The 15,261-nt window shown below is 53.2% G+C and overlaps 6 protein-coding genes across 6 annotated transcripts; 4 read left to right on the top strand and 2 right to left on the bottom strand.

The window, feature by feature from the left end:
* PUNSTDRAFT_110047 (uncharacterized protein) lies at window positions 1–4,271 on the bottom strand (the record flags this gene model as incomplete). Its single annotated transcript, XM_007378733.1, has 17 exons — window positions 1–60; window positions 115–184; window positions 250–439; window positions 493–773; window positions 822–927; window positions 979–1,386; window positions 1,443–1,628; window positions 1,680–2,127; window positions 2,175–3,128; window positions 3,185–3,262; window positions 3,314–3,336; window positions 3,393–3,457; window positions 3,511–3,656; window positions 3,707–3,737; window positions 3,797–3,884; window positions 3,932–4,057; window positions 4,115–4,271. 17 exons carry the CDS (start codon window positions 4,269–4,271, stop codon window positions 1–3), a joined length of 3,417 nt encoding a protein of 1,138 aa, XP_007378795.1.
* Window positions 4,272–4,571: 300 nt separating this feature from the next.
* PUNSTDRAFT_56402 (uncharacterized protein) lies at window positions 4,572–5,343 on the top strand (the record flags this gene model as incomplete). Its single annotated transcript, XM_007378734.1, has 5 exons — window positions 4,572–4,715; window positions 4,775–4,876; window positions 4,928–5,053; window positions 5,107–5,204; window positions 5,253–5,343. 5 exons carry the CDS (start codon window positions 4,572–4,574, stop codon window positions 5,341–5,343), a joined length of 561 nt encoding a protein of 186 aa, XP_007378796.1.
* A 71-nt stretch (window positions 5,344–5,414) lies between these two features.
* Window positions 5,415–6,545, bottom strand: PUNSTDRAFT_79772 (Metallo-dependent hydrolase; the record flags this gene model as incomplete). Its single annotated transcript, XM_007378735.1, has 3 exons — window positions 6,339–6,545; window positions 5,772–6,277; window positions 5,415–5,720 (listed from the first exon to the last, which is right to left on the bottom strand). Coding segments are annotated over exons 1-3 (891 nt in total), but the record flags the coding sequence as incomplete, so codon positions are not given.
* A 505-nt stretch (window positions 6,546–7,050) lies between these two features.
* Window positions 7,051–8,831, top strand: PUNSTDRAFT_110049 (guanine-N(1)--methyltransferase; the record flags this gene model as incomplete). The annotated part of the gene is made up of 9 exons (XM_007378736.1): window positions 7,051–7,208; window positions 7,256–7,341; window positions 7,394–7,489; window positions 7,545–7,622; window positions 7,677–7,741; window positions 7,790–7,900; window positions 7,953–8,189; window positions 8,242–8,643; window positions 8,697–8,831. 9 exons carry the CDS (start codon window positions 7,051–7,053, stop codon window positions 8,829–8,831), a joined length of 1,368 nt encoding a protein of 455 aa, XP_007378798.1.
* Window positions 8,832–9,040: 209 nt separating this feature from the next.
* On the top strand, window positions 9,041–12,657 carry PUNSTDRAFT_79777 (mitochondrial carrier). The gene is made up of 20 exons (XM_007378737.1): window positions 9,041–9,356; window positions 9,416–9,480; window positions 9,542–9,677; window positions 9,734–9,823; window positions 9,872–9,924; window positions 9,974–10,095; window positions 10,150–10,270; window positions 10,325–10,343; window positions 10,393–10,685; window positions 10,739–10,790; window positions 10,983–11,008; window positions 11,058–11,158; window positions 11,209–11,343; window positions 11,402–11,427; window positions 11,486–11,737; window positions 11,794–11,807; window positions 11,864–11,968; window positions 12,019–12,125; window positions 12,203–12,211; window positions 12,272–12,657. The coding sequence occupies exons 1-20, from the start codon at window positions 9,172–9,174 to the stop codon at window positions 12,458–12,460; spliced, it is 2,100 nt and encodes a 699-aa protein (XP_007378799.1). The 5' UTR covers window positions 9,041–9,171; the 3' UTR covers window positions 12,461–12,657.
* A 307-nt stretch (window positions 12,658–12,964) lies between these two features.
* On the top strand, window positions 12,965–15,183 carry PUNSTDRAFT_140322 (uncharacterized protein). Its single transcript, XM_007378738.1, has 6 exons — window positions 12,965–13,005; window positions 13,057–13,555; window positions 13,610–13,739; window positions 13,799–14,152; window positions 14,210–14,389; window positions 14,438–15,183. Exons 2-6 carry the CDS (start codon window positions 13,206–13,208, stop codon window positions 14,897–14,899), a joined length of 1,476 nt encoding a protein of 491 aa, XP_007378800.1. The 5' UTR covers window positions 12,965–13,005; window positions 13,057–13,205; the 3' UTR covers window positions 14,900–15,183.
* The last annotated feature ends 78 nt before the right edge of the window (window positions 15,184–15,261 follow it).

The raw sequence follows: 15,261 nt of genomic DNA on the forward strand, positions 1-15,261 counted from the left end.
TCAGATATTCAGCCCTCCGAACCATCCCTTCGTCGCCTGACTTGCAGCAAGCTGTTTGGCCTTTTTCATAGGTCAATGACGAATGGATGGCACCGAGCAAGACTAGGTACAGACCTGCTTCAGCATGTTTCGGGTCCCTTCTTGGAGTGCTTCTGAATGCTCTTGGAGGCTACTCAACATTTCACTGTTGTTGGTAGACTCTTATCAGTTATCTCGAGTTCCAAACGAGGCTCAGGTCCGTATACCCACCCTCGTTCGTCGACAGCATTGCCGAGTCGACCGTACAATGCACTGCTCGTTGCCTGCATGTTCTGCAGTAAACCAGGAGTAGCAAGTTCTCCTCTGTTCGCATCTTCATCAGCGCTAGAGGACCACTTGACTTGTCCGAGCTTCTGTTTGGGAGGGAGCGATCGAGGTAAGGGGCGGTCTGGGCCCGCCACTGCATATATCCAGGAGTATCAAGCCTGTAGGTGAGCTGGACATATCACTCACATATGATGTCGAGCTGCTCTGCGGTAATCGTCTTTTGCACACCGACTCCAAGCCATGAACCCACTGTGCCCAAAACTGTCGCTGGCCCTATATTGATAGGCTGAGGCGGTGGCGGCATCGTTCGGCTACGGATAGTTGACACGAGATCCACGTGTATAGGGGCGTCTGCTGGGGAGCGCCGGATGTTGAACAGGGAACCGTATGTTTCCTTCTGAACGAATCCAGAGTTCATATGTCGATGCCATATGACGAAATCCCCAGACTCGTCAAGACTTGGTGCTCTGAACCAATTATCAAATATAAGTTGCAAAAATTAGCTTGTTTCGCACATTGTAGATGCAGACGGAAGTTCCAGGGTATGTATCAGATCGAGGCTCGGCAGCGAGTAGACTAATGCTTTCCCCTTGTCTGTCAGGGCCGCGAGAACGAATGCATCTGATCGAAGGGTATCAACGCCTCGAGGTAGCCTCAAGTCGCAAAACGTACCACTGCGGTCAACAACCTGCACCGTCTGCACAGTACCCAACTTGCTGGCTGCTGGCCAATCAATCTTGGCGACGCGGCTGCCGTTGAGATCAAGGACGGTTTTTACGCCCTTTTCTCCCGCGCATATCCATACGCAGTGTTTGCTGTGCTCCCTCGCCGGCGTTGAATTTGACAATCCGCGGCTCGAGGTTTGAGTCAGACCAACACCTCGTCTGTTGAGCTTGCATCGACGCCCCGTCTTACTTTCCAGAATAAAAGTCTGCGGAAAGGGATGGACCATGCCGTCGATGCCTTGTGATGTGTCCTGTACTTCAAAGCCGGTCGGAGATTGTGATGACGGTAGCACCGTATACAATGAGGCGTGCCCTGAGGCGCGGACGGCAACCAGCCGTATTTGAGGTGTAGGATCTGAACCAGGCGTCATAACCGAAGTATGGCGAACTGGTGGATCTATGAAACCATACCTGTCGCTGTTTCACACACTGTCCATGTTAGTGAAGTGAAAGGAACCGCCTCGGAGTGGTGTAGGATTGACGAGAACGACTTCTGCGCCTTTGTCGCGGGGAACATCCGGAGTAAAACGGACGGCTCGCGGTTACTTTTGTGCACGATGAACAATGACGCATCCGTATATGATGCGGCAAGGAATCCTATGCAGAGAGTAAGTCACTTGCGTGTTTGGGAGGAAGTCTTGGACGTGCCGTAATCAGACAATGAAAAACTCGATACAGGCCCCCTATCGGTAGACAGCATGAAGTCCGGGCACCATCCTGACCCGTACCCAAGCTGAGGTATATGCCCAAGCATCAGAACCTCCTTGTCTAATGCATGGCCTTTTGACAGATCTGCTCCGAGACCACGTTTGAGCCGGTAAAGTATCAAATGCCCAGTGTCGAGAACCAAGGCGCATTGTGACGCCTCCGAACACAGCTGAGCACCGGTAATGTTCACCTTGCCAGAGATAAACGCAGGCGAGAGACTTGAGACGGAAGGATCCAACAAAACGGGTCCCACATCAATGGATAGCCCCGTTAGCAGCCTGGGATAATCAGCGGTCAAAGGCACCTCTTTGAGGAGTTGTATGCTGATGTCGCGGAAGTTAACGATCCCACCCTCGTGAATCGTCATCAAGAGTCGATGGGGTTGATACTATGGAGCATTCATGAATGGTTCGATGGGCGTTATTAGTTCCTCACCTCCACTAACCGCGATTGTGCGCCTTCTTGAGTGTTTTCCACCCATGCGGAGCCTCCATCGAAGGACAGCATTTCGTTTTGACTGGGCTCGCGGGAGTGATCGAGAAGGCTTTTGTAATTATCCCTCTCCACTTTGCTCAGCTCACCGTTGATAACGGCGATAGACCCACTCCAGTGCGATGGTGAAAGCGTCATGCGGACAGGACCCATGGCCGTAGACAGCGATTCCAGAGTCGACGACAGTTCTTGCATGATTGAGTCGTCGGAGCCCAGCCCGCTCGCTACTTGTTGCGCTACTATTGTCGGACGGGGCGAGGAGGACACCGCCGATCGCGGAGGAGAGAAACGGTATACCTCCAGGGAGCGTGTCCCTGCCTTCGCCTCTGATACGATGATGATAGCTGATGGGTCCCAGTTGCCGGAAAAATGGGGGCTTTCGCGAGGAACAAGCAAGAAATCCTGGACTACGGCGCTGCCCGAACTTGGATAGAATGTCGCATTGATCGGGGTGAGCGATTGACGCATAGCCTGACGAAAGTACGGATGGATTCCAGCATTTCCAGTGGTTGCGGGAGGCTCAGACGGATTGAACGCAGGAAGCTCGATTACATTGATTCCTGGTTCATCCGTGGAGTTCAGCCCACCGAGGATAGTTAACGTGGTCGCCCCTCCTCGTGGATCATCGGAGTTAGGAAAACCGCTCCATGCAAGCTTGAATATAGGCTCCCGTGAAACTATCTGACCAACGCCAGGCACGGAACAAGGGTCTGGAATCTTCTCTCCGTCGACGAGATTGACATCGAGGTCATCTAACGTGCGGACGAGCAGAGGCCTTTCGTTATCGTCTGTCGCCCAGAACGCAACGGAGCCATCTTCGTGGCCGACAGCAAAGAAGTGCCCAGTTGGGTGTATAGATATCGCAGTCACTGGCGGACAGCGAAAAGTCATCAAGTCCTATTAAGCGATATGAGCTTCGTCGAAAGTGAGAGGTATTATGGGGTGAATGTTACGGGCTGCGCATATCCGTTACCCCCTGGTGCCCCCGGAGGGAGAATATATTGAAAAGTACGCAGCGGCGACCGTTCACTCTGTATTTGTGCTCAATCATTTTGTGTCTGGCGACAAGTTGGTTTCCTCACGACGTTCATGAGCACGATACCACCTTGGGTACAGGGCAGTTAGTAAGGCAGCCACCCCACATTTGGCCAGATTACTCGCCGCTGTACAGGACGAAAACAAGATTTAGATCTCGTGGATGGGACTCAATTCCGATAGCAGATTCCCTGTCAGTGATCATCTGCATGGAATGATTGAAGAAGCAGATCATTGTGCTTACGACCGTGGTTCGGAGTGAACGCTCAGCCCGCTCCTTTCTAGCTTCTCCAAGTACAACAGCCATACATTTTCGATGGTATAAGGCGAAAATCGCAGACAGAGGAGGTCGTATGTCTTGACAACGCCTGAACTCAGGGCAACGAACATCTGTCGAGGAAGTTATATATCGAGATGTGTGTGATACTTGATAGTCATACGTGACTATGCGTCGGAGACACATGAATGGCACTGATGTCCGATGCGTTGCTTGATCAACAGAATTTAGACCTGCTTTGAGAAAGACGAACTTGATGACTTCCTTCATCTTGGTGCTGGTCTGTAGCTTGGGTCGGCCCTGTGCGGCCAGATCCCATACATATAGCCGATTCGCGGCATCTGGATACGCCTCAGGTACGAGTGCGTCGTAGAAACAGTGCTCTGACCAGCACACACTAGCTTTGACGCCGATGTGGCAAATTGAACGTATTTGACTTCGATTGGTTCGGGTATGAGCAGCCTGACAGTGACTCCTACGTTCCCGCTGAGATATATGACGCCGGTAGCAGTCCCTGGTCACATCGCATGAATGAACGATTATCGACGTGAATCAGAGCCGTCTAGCGAACCGGCGGCGAATAGACCGAGTACAGGATCCACGGCGAGAGCAACAACATCCAGAAGATGGTCCCAGGATCTGAACGCGGACACGTTCCATTCCTTCGCGTCCGACAGTTCTGTCGATAAATCCAACGCCTTGCCACCCAGCTTGATGCCGGAAAGCATGCTGTCGATCGACGATCCAGAGAAAGATTCGGACCAGAGATAGTCACCCCGGGTCCGGTGGCAGCGCGCGGCTTGACCTTGAACACAGGCAGCTGACGCACCGCTCGATGGGCATGTTCCAATGACGGACCCGACGTTCACCATCGCCCCCGCCGGCTCATCCAAAAATGCATATAAACTCCGGCGTTCGCAGCATCCTTCATGTCCTTCGCCCTCAGAGCTAGTCATTGTCAGCGCCTGAGATCTTGGTCTTCACACCTGCACTCCAGCAAACAATTCGCCACCAGTTCTCGCAATCAAATGCCTTCGAGCAACCCGGACGCCCCCAACGCCTCCGGCCTCGCCGCAAACGAGACCAAGGCTTTGGAAGAGCGTTCTATCCAGCCTCATGAGGAGAGCATCATCCAGTCCATCAAAGAGATGTATACATGCAAGCCGAAGCAGGTGCGCACCTTTGGCGCTTCCTTTTGGTTACCGGCTCATCTTGGATGAGTGCGCGTTAGTCTACCTACGAGATTTATAGCAAGGATGCTGTCTTTCACGACCCTATCGGCATTGCCAATGGCAAGGACTCCATCATAGCGCAGTTCAATGCTCTTGCAAAGGTGCCGAGCTGTTGTGCATGTCTGTACCGTTCGCCAACTAATGAACCGTAGATTTTCCCCAAGGCCGACATCCCGAAGTTCCGCCTTCTGCAGAATCCATCCAGCGTGCCATCTAGTACGCTCCTAATCGACCAAGACGTCGCATATTATCGCAATCCGGACAAGGAGCCTACAAAGGTCATTGCGTGAAGTACGCTACGTGTGTTTTTCTAACACATCCTCCCTAACAGGTGGTGAACTCCCTGTTAACGCTTGAGACGTCGTCCGGTCTGGTTACCCGTCACACGGAGGAATGGGACCACCGCCACGAACCCGCATCTGGGGATGGGTATGTGCATAGATGATTATTGCGAATGTCTACTCAACATGTGTCTAGGTTCTTCGGGTTTCTGAACGAACAGAGGAAGAAAGCGACAGCTGCTATGACGGATATGTTCACGAGCAAAGAGCCCCCTAAGAAAGAGTAAATGGGGTTGTCATTTTGAGCCAAACTAGCTAAGGATACGTGAAACCTGTACGCTCATCAAGTAATAGCAGCGTGTCGACCGTGGACGAATGCTTTCCAATTATGCTCCAGCCTGCGCACCGCGCCCCATCCACTCTTATGAACCCCTATTGCCACATCATCCTCTGCGTAAGACCACTCTTCCTCGACACCCCATCCCCTATTTTGCGCTATAACGCCTATCATTCGCCATGTCATAGGTCCACTCTGGGCAGCGGTGTGATAATCTGACTCGGCAAGGATCCTCTCCGGAGCAGCAGCCTTGATCAAAGCAACGTGATTGGGTGACCGAGAGTTGATGCCCACGGAAAGCGAAATATATACATTGGGATGTTGTGACTGGGCCGAATATTATATATATATATCATCAAGGAAGCAAAGGGAACACACCTGAATTCTTTTCCAAGTTTCTGAACTCAGACCACAGCTATGTAAGTCCACGTTGATCTCCAACCAAGCATGTCCATGTTTCGCTTTCAAACGGTTCAACAGGTCGACAGTGATCTGTTGGGCTTTGACACTGTGCAAACTAACACTTCTGCCAAGCTCCACAGCGAGATCAAGCTGTGCCTCTAATATGGCGAGTTGATGTTCAGTGGGTATGGTGAATGGTGACAAGAAACGAGGGTTAGCCGCGTATGAATGGGCGATCCTCGCGGATCTATCGATGCCTACTTCGCCAAGCATAGCTGAAGGGAACTCGAGAAGATGGGCACGGACATTATCCAGGATCGCTGACAGCGGCGTAGGAGCCGGAAGATGGGGAAGCAGAGCGCCAAAAGCCTCCTCCTGCGCGGGGTCTGTTGGATCGAACAGCTCCCTGTAATGCTCTTCTACAGGAGGCAGAGAATCAGCCGCCTTCACAGAGATCAGGTGGGTGAACCATGGATGGAATCCTGTAAGGATCGAGTGGGCGGTTCGAAGGCTGCAGCAGCGAAGCTACATGGACGGGCTAACCAAAGCAAGGGATCACTTTGTCCGGGTACTCTCGTGCGAGCTGCGCCACAAGTTTCTGGTCGCTTTCGCGGGTGGCCATGGCACAGAGCTTGTGTGGGAGAGTCCGAAAGACATCGGTTTCGATCCCGGAGTCGGTCGGATGGCAATGCACGTCGACAATATGGGCGAGAACCGATGGGGAGATGGACGAATACTGGCTCGGCGCATCATGGTCGCCGCTCTTCTGCTGGTCCTGATCACAACTGGGAGCGGTGATGCCGGCATACTCATCAGCAAAAGGTGGTCGGCCCAGAGAAGCATTGTGATTGACGCCAAGTGTAGCTTGCTGTTGGTGCGACATCAACAGTAGGTCTGGGTCGCAAAAAAGCGGGAGAGGTGGGGCGAGCGTGGGATGGGCTGGATGATGAGCGGAACAGTGGCGGTTTACGGCTGCCGCAGCTGCGTATCGAATGAAATATCGGAACGGTAGCCAAGCAGCAGTTGCAGGAAGTCGATTTGATTGTGAGCGGGTTGCGAGGAATATGGGAACGACTATCAGTCCACTATCGCGTCCGAAAGCGCCGGTTGCGCCGGAGTTGGTCTCCAGACTCACTGACGCTGTTTCGCTGCGCGTCGAATGCTCAACCTCGCGCGCCGCCGTATCCAGCGTCATCACATCTCATCGAACATTCTCAAGCTTGCATTGCCCGCACGACCGATCAGACCGCTTGCTATGCATCGAGCCGTAGGAATAGACACGTCGCCACCTTCAGCGCGATGGATGAAGGACAGGCTGGACCGCGACTTCTTCAAGAGGTCTGTTGAGGTCGTCGGCGCAAAAGTTCCGGCGGAAAAGACTGGACCTGCTCTGACGGCTCTTCAACCGAAGAGGTATGTCACGGCGCTACGATCTGATCTTGGCGCTGACAATTGACCAGGGCCGTGTTGCGCATACCAAAAATCAAAACTGCCGTGCCGCTTCCGTCAGGAGACCGTCTAATTCTGCTCAATTACTCGAAAGCAGGTAAACATTCCAGCCTTTCCGTAGTATGCGCACTGAATTTTCCGCAAGCCAGCCGATGTCGCGCCCGATGTGAAGTCGTACTTGGATACTTTGCCTGCTGAACTTTTATCGCACCATGTCGACTTGGAGTACGACTATTGGACCGCAGGTGAGCAACCACGCAATGCTTCGCAATAAGACCCGTGGTCAATGACTGGCTCCAGAGGAGATTCTCCATGCGATACTACCGGAGGAACTCTGCGACGGTGCTCCCGCAGGCTTTGCTATGACCGGCCATATCGGTTAGTTGAAGTACCAATCTAGAAAGTTCGCTTCACTCATACATGTGCGGTTAGCTCACATGAACCTAAACGATGAATACCTCCCTTACAAACATATGATTGGTCAGGTTATCCTAGACGTACGTGGGCCGTCCTCAGTAATAATGGTTCTTGCTCAGCTTGGACAGAAAAATCCCGCTGTTCGGACAGTGGTAAACAAACTTGACAGCATCGACCATCAGTTCCGTTTCTTCAAGATGGAGCTGCTCGCCGGAGAACCGGATTACGTTGTAGAACACGTACGTTTGCGATATCAACAACCCGCCGTTATCCACGTTCAGCTATTAGCAGCACGAATCTGGCTGTCGTTTCACGTTCGACTTCACCCAAGTGTACTGGAATTCGCGTTTGCACACGGAGCATGATCGACTCGTTCAGTCGTTCAAATCCGACGATATCGTCGCCGACGTCTTCGCGGGCGTTGGCCCTTTCGCTGTGCCCGCGGCTAAGAAAGGCTGCGCAGTCCTCGCCAATGACCTGAACCCGAACAGCGCAAAATACTTGCAGAAGAATGTCGACGACAACAAGGTGAGGCGGCAGTCATGAATAGAATGATCCAGCTGGGGCCGATGCCTTGCAGGTCGGAGATTTGGTCCGTGTCTCCTGTGAGGATGGCCGGGATTTTATCCGGACAGCTGTTACTCGGGTACAGACGAACCCATTTCCTCCTTACAAAGGCCCGAAGCCCAGCAGATCTCAAGAGAAATCTCGCCGTCGTGCTATGCCCGCGGCAGATGTGGCGACACCCATAGAGCGGCAGCCGCGACAAGTCATTACCCACTTTGTGATGAACCTACCGGACTCTGCTATCACATTTCTTGATGCCTTCCGTGGGATATACACGGGTGCTCTACCGGAGTTCTCGGAGATCGTATCGGAGAGTGGTAACCAGCTTGTCGCCTCCAGTAGGCTGCCCATGATTCATTGTCATTGCTTCACGCGGGAGTTGGAAGCGGAAAAGGCGGAGGCTGACATTCGCCAAGTACGTCTGTTTGCTGTTGCTGTCTTTCGGTCATCTGACCGGGGAACTATCAGAGAGTGCAGGTGACGATGGGGGCGCCGTTGACGGAGGAAGTGTCGTTGCATCTCGTACGCTCCGTCGCGCCAAATAAACACATGTACTGCATAAGCTTCAGGCTGCCAGCGGCCGTTGCGTTCAACACTCCTTGATCGTGATTGCGCATCACTGTTCTCAAATTGCTTCAATGTCATCGACCAATTATGATATCTTGGATGGACGGCACTTATGCCAGCTTGACCAGACGCATATCGGAGTTTAAGCGGAATTCCTCGGGTGGATGCGTATACCCGTCGCCCACGTGATCTACACCCCGCAACTTCCGGCGCCCCGAATGTGCCCTACCTGAGTGGGTGTGCTTGGGACCTGCTCTGCTCTGCTCTTGTCGTATCTCCCCCGGACCTGTTTTCACTCTTTTGCGGACATTTGGGCACATAAGACGCTCCCTAGACTATAGAGCACAACTCTACGATCGTCTATAGACAAATACACATGTGGCCCATCTCGCTACCCCGCATTTTCCCGGCCGTGCACTGTGACGCCGACAGCACCGGAAGCACTGTTGCAGGCGCGGCCATAAACACAGTCAAGAACGTGGTCTCCGTTCAGGAAACGGAGCTCAAGCGATGGCGTCGGACTTTCGAGTCGAACGCGAAGACTGAGGTTAACGGCGAGAAGTGCGTAGACTGGATTATATACGTGCTACTCGCCTAGCTAACTTCAATGCGATACACAGGTACTTGTCACCAGACCAGTTTGTGGAGGCGATAGCACCTGCCGGAGATGCCAAGATCGCGCGAAGTGAGATTACCCAGGCGTATGGCATCGTCACTGCCTTGCCGCATGTTGAATTCGATTTTAGGCCAATTCGCAACCCTTTTTCGTGTGGCGGACACGTCAAAGCGTGGTCTTGTATCTTGGGACGACTTCGTGGTCTTCGAGACGCTGCTGAAGCGACCAGATGCCGACTACTGGATCGCTTTCCAGTACTTCGACGTGTCAGTGGATTATGCTCCGGTTTGAGGAAGTAACTGACAATGTTTGGACTTCTTAGCGATGCGTCCGGCACTATCTCGTTTGACGAACTCAAGAATGTTTTTCTGGCGAATGTGGGCCCGGATGCAATACCCTTCAATTTTGACTGGTACGGAGTTCGCTCCGTGCTATATAATTCTTTACTTATGGACCGTAGCGATTGGATGCAGCTCTATCTGGGCAAAAAGGACGGGAGGCATGTGCTTGGCTGTGAGCAAGTATGTCCTTCGGAGGGCTCCAATGCTGACGTCCATGACAGACAACGAGTTCACGCAAGTAATGAAGGGTCTTCAAGGCGAGCGGTTGCGGCAATCCTTCAATTACCTTGATGCCGACAAAGACGGTTTCATCAAGCCTGATCAGTTCAAGCGCATCGTACTGGTGCGTGCCCGGGTAAACATTCTTGATTGTAGTCCATATATCGTCCCCATCTAGGAAATTGCAGGCCACAAACTCTCCGATGCAGTGTTGGAAAGACTTCCAACGTTAACCACTATCAGTCCCGGAGGCCGTATATCTTATTCAGAGGTCGTTGCTTTCTACAACGTGATCAGAGGTACGCTATACCACGGCATCCATGCTTCGACGGCTTATGCTGCCTGCTCATAAGACATGGATATGATCGAGCGGTGTGTCCATTCACCCAGACTAACGCGATGCGGTTCTGACTTTGTTCAGTGTCATCCGGGATGCTACAGCGAGATCAAAGGATGGTCGTATAGATCAATCCGACTTCCTCAACCACGCGCAATCCAGCACTCGTTACTCGCTGTTCACTCCGATGGAGGCGGCTATCATCTTCCATTTTGCCGGCCGCGGCAACGGCGCTCAACGGCTGTCCCTCTTGGACTTCGGGCAGTTGCTTGATCCGCGGTGGCATGCTCCGGGAGAGCAAATCGAAGTCAAAGCAGCCTCCGCTACGTCATTCTTGCATCAAGTCGCACATTCTGTGTATAATTTCGGGCTTGGAGGTAGGTTTTTTGTTGGTTTCTTTACTCGCGTGATCCTCATCTTGCTGGGACAGGCATCGCTGGTGCATGTGGTGCAACTATTGTTTACCCTATCGATCTCGGTGAGTGTGGAAATCGCTTGAGTTTCATGAGTGCGGCTCATCTTGAGTATAGTCAAGGTAAGAGTGTCACTCCTTAGGTTTAGTGATGGGATTGACGTTCCAGAATCGTGGATTACAATGATGTCCAGACTCGGTACGGTCATATCCTCACCTTGCAAAGTTGAGTTGGGAGCTGACCCATCGCATCCGTATTCAGCATGCAGAACCAACGATCTACCGTCGGTGAGTGAACAGGAAACGAGGCAGCACGGGCGTCGCTGACTTGAACTAGTTGGTCAACTTCTGTACGAGAACAGTATAGATTGCGTTCGCAAAGTCTTCCGCAATGAAGGTTTCGTCGGTTTTTACCGTGGCTTGGGACCCCAACTTGTGGTATGAATCCGAGCATGATTGACATGTCCTCTCGCTGAACCATCTCACAGGGAGTCGCTCCAGAGAAGGCCATCAAGCTGACTGTCAATGACCTTATCCGCGGGCGTGCCATGGACCCAGAAACGGGGCGTATAACGCTGCCTTGGGAACTGGTGGCGGGTGGAATGGCTGGGGGCTGTCAAGTGGTACGCGCCTCCTGCAGCGAACAAGTTTAAGGCCATGCTGGACCAAATTCGTTATCAGGTTTTCACCAACCCTTTGGAAATTGTGTAAGGCTCTTTACCTGTTCATGTTCGCGGATGTTTAATGATTAAACGGCCACGACAGTAAAATTCGTCTGCAAGTTCAGGGCGAAGCCGCGAAAATAGAAGGCGCCAAGCCAAAAGGCGCTGTGCATATCATCCGTCAACTTGGTTTATTGGGGTTATACAAAGGGGCAAGCGCTTGCTTGTTGCGCGACATCCCGTTCTCCGCAATCTACTTCCCCGCGTATGCACATCTGAAGAAGGATTTTTATCACGAGGGATATAATGGTAAACACCTCTCTTTCTGGGAAACGCTCTCCGCGGCGGCGATCGCGTGCGTGTCTCCTTCATCTGTTGCCTAGATGTTGACCATGGCTGACAATGTTGCAGAGGAATGCCTGCTGGTATGACCCACTCTTTTGCTGAATGTGTCAACATCGATCTCATGCTGGCCGTATAGCCTACTTCACGACGCCAGCGGACGTGGTGAAGACTCGCCTGCAAGTGGAAGCCCGCAAGGGCCAGTCCACTTACAAGGGCATGGGTGACGCATTCGCCAGAATATGTGAGTGTGTGGAGAATGACGGTATGTATAATGCTGACCGACGGGTCTAGACCAAGAAGAAGGTTTCAAGGCGTTCTTCAAGGGTGGCCCGGCGCGTATTTTGAGAAGCAGCCCGCAGTTCGGCTTCACCCTGTTGGCTTATGAGTATTTGCAGAAGGTCAGAACATTGACAGATAGGTCCGTACTCCATGTGCTGATGTTACACGGATTGCCTCGTTGCGCCTGTATCATTAGTTCTTGCCGGTAAGCCACTTGTCCAGCAAAGCTGTGACTTCTCTGATGTACCCTTGGTTTCCGCAACAGTACCCGTGGAAAGAAAGTCCGAAACAGGTCGAGACGGCTCTCACGTCGCGGCCTGAAGATCTCTCACAGGTGCGGGCTCGCAATGCACTCAAGATTCTGCTAGATGTCCATGGGGACTTCGGCCGCTACGAGCGGCAGCGGTCAGGAATTGCATCCTCGGCAAGGGGATCATCAATGTTCGCTGCGTGAGGTCTGGGCGCCGGATGATTGGCTGTATAGCATCACGTAGTTCCAGAGCCAATACGATCCTTGCTTTGAAACGATCTGCTACGAGGAGCCGGGTCGGCGATTGGCCCTTGGCAGTCGGGGCCAATGGCGCGCTTCGTCGGGCTGCTGTGTTGTTGCGTCGCAACCCCATCGCCCATCTCGGGGAACAGCAGATTGATGGTGGGACGGGGCGTGACCGTGACTATCCGTTCGCTTGGGTCGGCCTCAAGCACCTCTTGGTCGCTTGTGCGTGCCCGCAGGATATGTCGGTCGCGGAGGACATGCAGCACGGAGGATGCAGACGGAGAGTGCAATATCTGCAGCCCGAAGAGTCGAGAAACGGAGGATGCGAACTGAGTCAATTGCGCGTCAGCTGGAGACGAGCATGGCCATCGAGGAGACGTGACGAGTGACTGATCTTCTCATGAGCGTGCCCAGCCTCTTATAGGTCAAGATGAGAGCCCGTCCGTTGCTCTCCATCCCCCTTCGTCTTCCTCCCTTTCCCTTTCTCTTGCTCTCTTTTCGCGGTATGTATGACCTTCCAGACGTCCCTCATTAATATCTGACACATATCACAGTGCACTTGACTTTTCAAGTCCGCATCACCTGCTCATCTACTGCTAGACAGTGCCCCAGCGTAGACCGCTCACATTCGTTCGGACCCTCGACGCTCTCGACTGTTCTGCACAGGCTACCTCTTTGAACCCTTCCAGTCTTTTCAGCAATCATGAACTCTTTCATCGTTGGTCTTTCCCTTGCTGGCGCAGTTGCCGCCCAGGCTGTAAACGGTGTCTCCATGGTCCCCGCCTACCAAGCCAACTACTACGGCTCGTCGTCTGATGCGTCCTCGTCAACGACCGCGTACGATTCGACATACACGTCGTCTTCCGCCGACTCGTACGGCCAAGGCTACTCGTCGTCTTCCGCCGACTCGTACGGCCAAGGCTACTACTCGTCGTTCATGTCTGGCGGGTACAAGACGATGAACTGTGGTTATGGCTACTCCAAGAACAGCGACGGATACTGTGTCGCGGAGTCGTGGTGGCAGACCTCGGGATGCTACGAGACCATCATCATGTGTGTCCCCAAATTGAACCGCATTGATCATGAATTGATAGCCGTTCCCCGCAGCAACAACAACGGTGGTGGCTACTGCGACAACTACGGCGGCGGCTACGGCGGCGGCTACGGTGGCGGCCAGACCGTCACCGTCACCCAGACCTCGACTGAGTACAACACCGTCACTCAGACAATGACGAGTGTAAGCAGGATTTGCGTCCGTCCTGGTGCCTTTTCACGATTTTTACCTCTCCTTTGCAGACCATGACTGTCCCTACCACCGTGACCATGTTCGAGACTTCCACGCAGGAGCACACGGAGACGGCCACGCAGACGCAGACCGAGATCATGACCTCCACCAAGCTCGTGCCTACGACTCGCGTGTGGGTTTCGACGGAGACCATCGACAACACCAAGACTGTCGAGCACACCCTCACCGCTACCGAGACCAGCACGCAGTACAACGTCTACACCCAGACGAAGACCGACACGGAGTCGTTCACCGCTACCCAGACCGCGACCGACACGATGTTTGTAACCCAGACTGTGCTGTCGACCATCGTCCAGCCCACCACCTACATCAGCACGTACCTCAGCACGGTGGTACATGACAACGTGGGTGGTATTTTTCTGTGGAAAATGCGTTCCCAGCTGAGCTAGCTTTTTCCTCAGACCGTCACTGATGTTCAGACGATGACCGACACCGTCACGGACGAGATGACTTTGGTCTCCACCATGACCCAGACTGCGACGATGACTGAGACCGACGTTGTGACCATGACGGACATCAGCACCATGATCGTCCCGACCACCTACGTGTCTACCTACGTTCAGACGTCCGTGATCGACAACGTGAGTAGTGAAATTTGTCATGTTTGTCTTTTCCTGACTCCCGCATAGACGAAGACCGTCGAGAACACCGTCACCGCTACCATGACCGAGGAGAACACCATGTTCTCCACCGTCACGTACCTGTCGACCGCCACCGCTACCGAGAGCTTCACCGAGACCGCCACCGCCACCGAGACCCAGACCGTCCAGGAGACCGCTCTCTCGGGCTGCCTCAAGTCCTGCATGTCCAACAGCGGATTGACCTACGGCAACAGCTACTCCCAGAACACGTACATGAACAGCGAGTCGTCGACGGCGGTCACCGACTCCACGTCTTCGGTCGCGTACTCCTCGGCCTACGCGACTTCGTCCGCCGCCTACTCCGCTGCCACGGGCTCGGCCTACGCGAGTGTTAGCGGTTCTGCGTATTCCTCCGTCGCGACCGACTCGTCGTCAGCTTCCTCGACCGCGTATGCCGTGTCGTCCTCTAGCACGGGCGGGATCTCGCTTTGCACGTCCGGCTCGTGCTGAACGCTCACTGCTCGCATGTAGATAATAGTGTCTGTCGGCTGTGGGACAGTTTAACATTACTCGATGGACCTCTTCAAGTTTAGGCCACGCAATTTTGTTTGTTTGATTGGGACTGCTGAAAATTCTCCGCGCTTGACGCCTTGCTTAATATGTTCTTGGGTCGTTGAAGTACTGTCCGCTTCTTTACAGCTACTGTATCTAACTCAGTAGGCGCGCGCATCCGACATTACATTACTTGGTCTGCGGCGCAATAGATGACAAAGGGGGCTTTGGCATCTTAATTTATTGGTTCGAATGAGGCACTCAGATAAATTCAAGAACTGGCAGATTGGTTACGATCCCCGTTCAGAAGTCCAGCTTTG

Source organism: Punctularia strigosozonata, assembly GCF_000264995.1.
Source record: "Punctularia strigosozonata HHB-11173 SS5 unplaced genomic scaffold PUNSTscaffold_1, whole genome shotgun sequence".
NCBI lineage: Eukaryota > Fungi > Basidiomycota > Agaricomycetes > Corticiales > Punctulariaceae > Punctularia > Punctularia strigosozonata.

What these genes read in the sequence shown, in the direction of transcription:
- PUNSTDRAFT_140322 (XM_007378738.1), top strand. Translation starts at nt 13,206, where the DNA reads ATGAACTCTTTCATCGTTGGTCTTTCCCTTGCTGGCGCAGTTGCCGCC. An exon ending in TGCTACGAGACCATCATCAT is followed by an intron (nt 13,556 to 13,609) that starts GTGTGTCCCCAA and finishes CGTTCCCCGCAG; the next exon opens with CAACAACAACGGTGGTGGCT. An exon ending in AGACGTCCGTGATCGACAAC is followed by an intron (nt 14,390 to 14,437) that starts GTGAGTAGTGAA and finishes ACTCCCGCATAG; the next exon opens with ACGAAGACCGTCGAGAACAC.
- PUNSTDRAFT_79777 (XM_007378737.1), top strand. Translation starts at nt 9,172, where the DNA reads ATGTGGCCCATCTCGCTACCCCGCATTTTCCCGGCCGTGCACTGTGAC. An exon ending in GAACCAACGATCTACCGTCG is followed by an intron (nt 11,009 to 11,057) that starts GTGAGTGAACAG and finishes GACTTGAACTAG; the next exon opens with TTGGTCAACTTCTGTACGAG. An exon ending in ACCAACCCTTTGGAAATTGT is followed by an intron (nt 11,428 to 11,485) that starts GTAAGGCTCTTT and finishes CGGCCACGACAG; the next exon opens with TAAAATTCGTCTGCAAGTTC.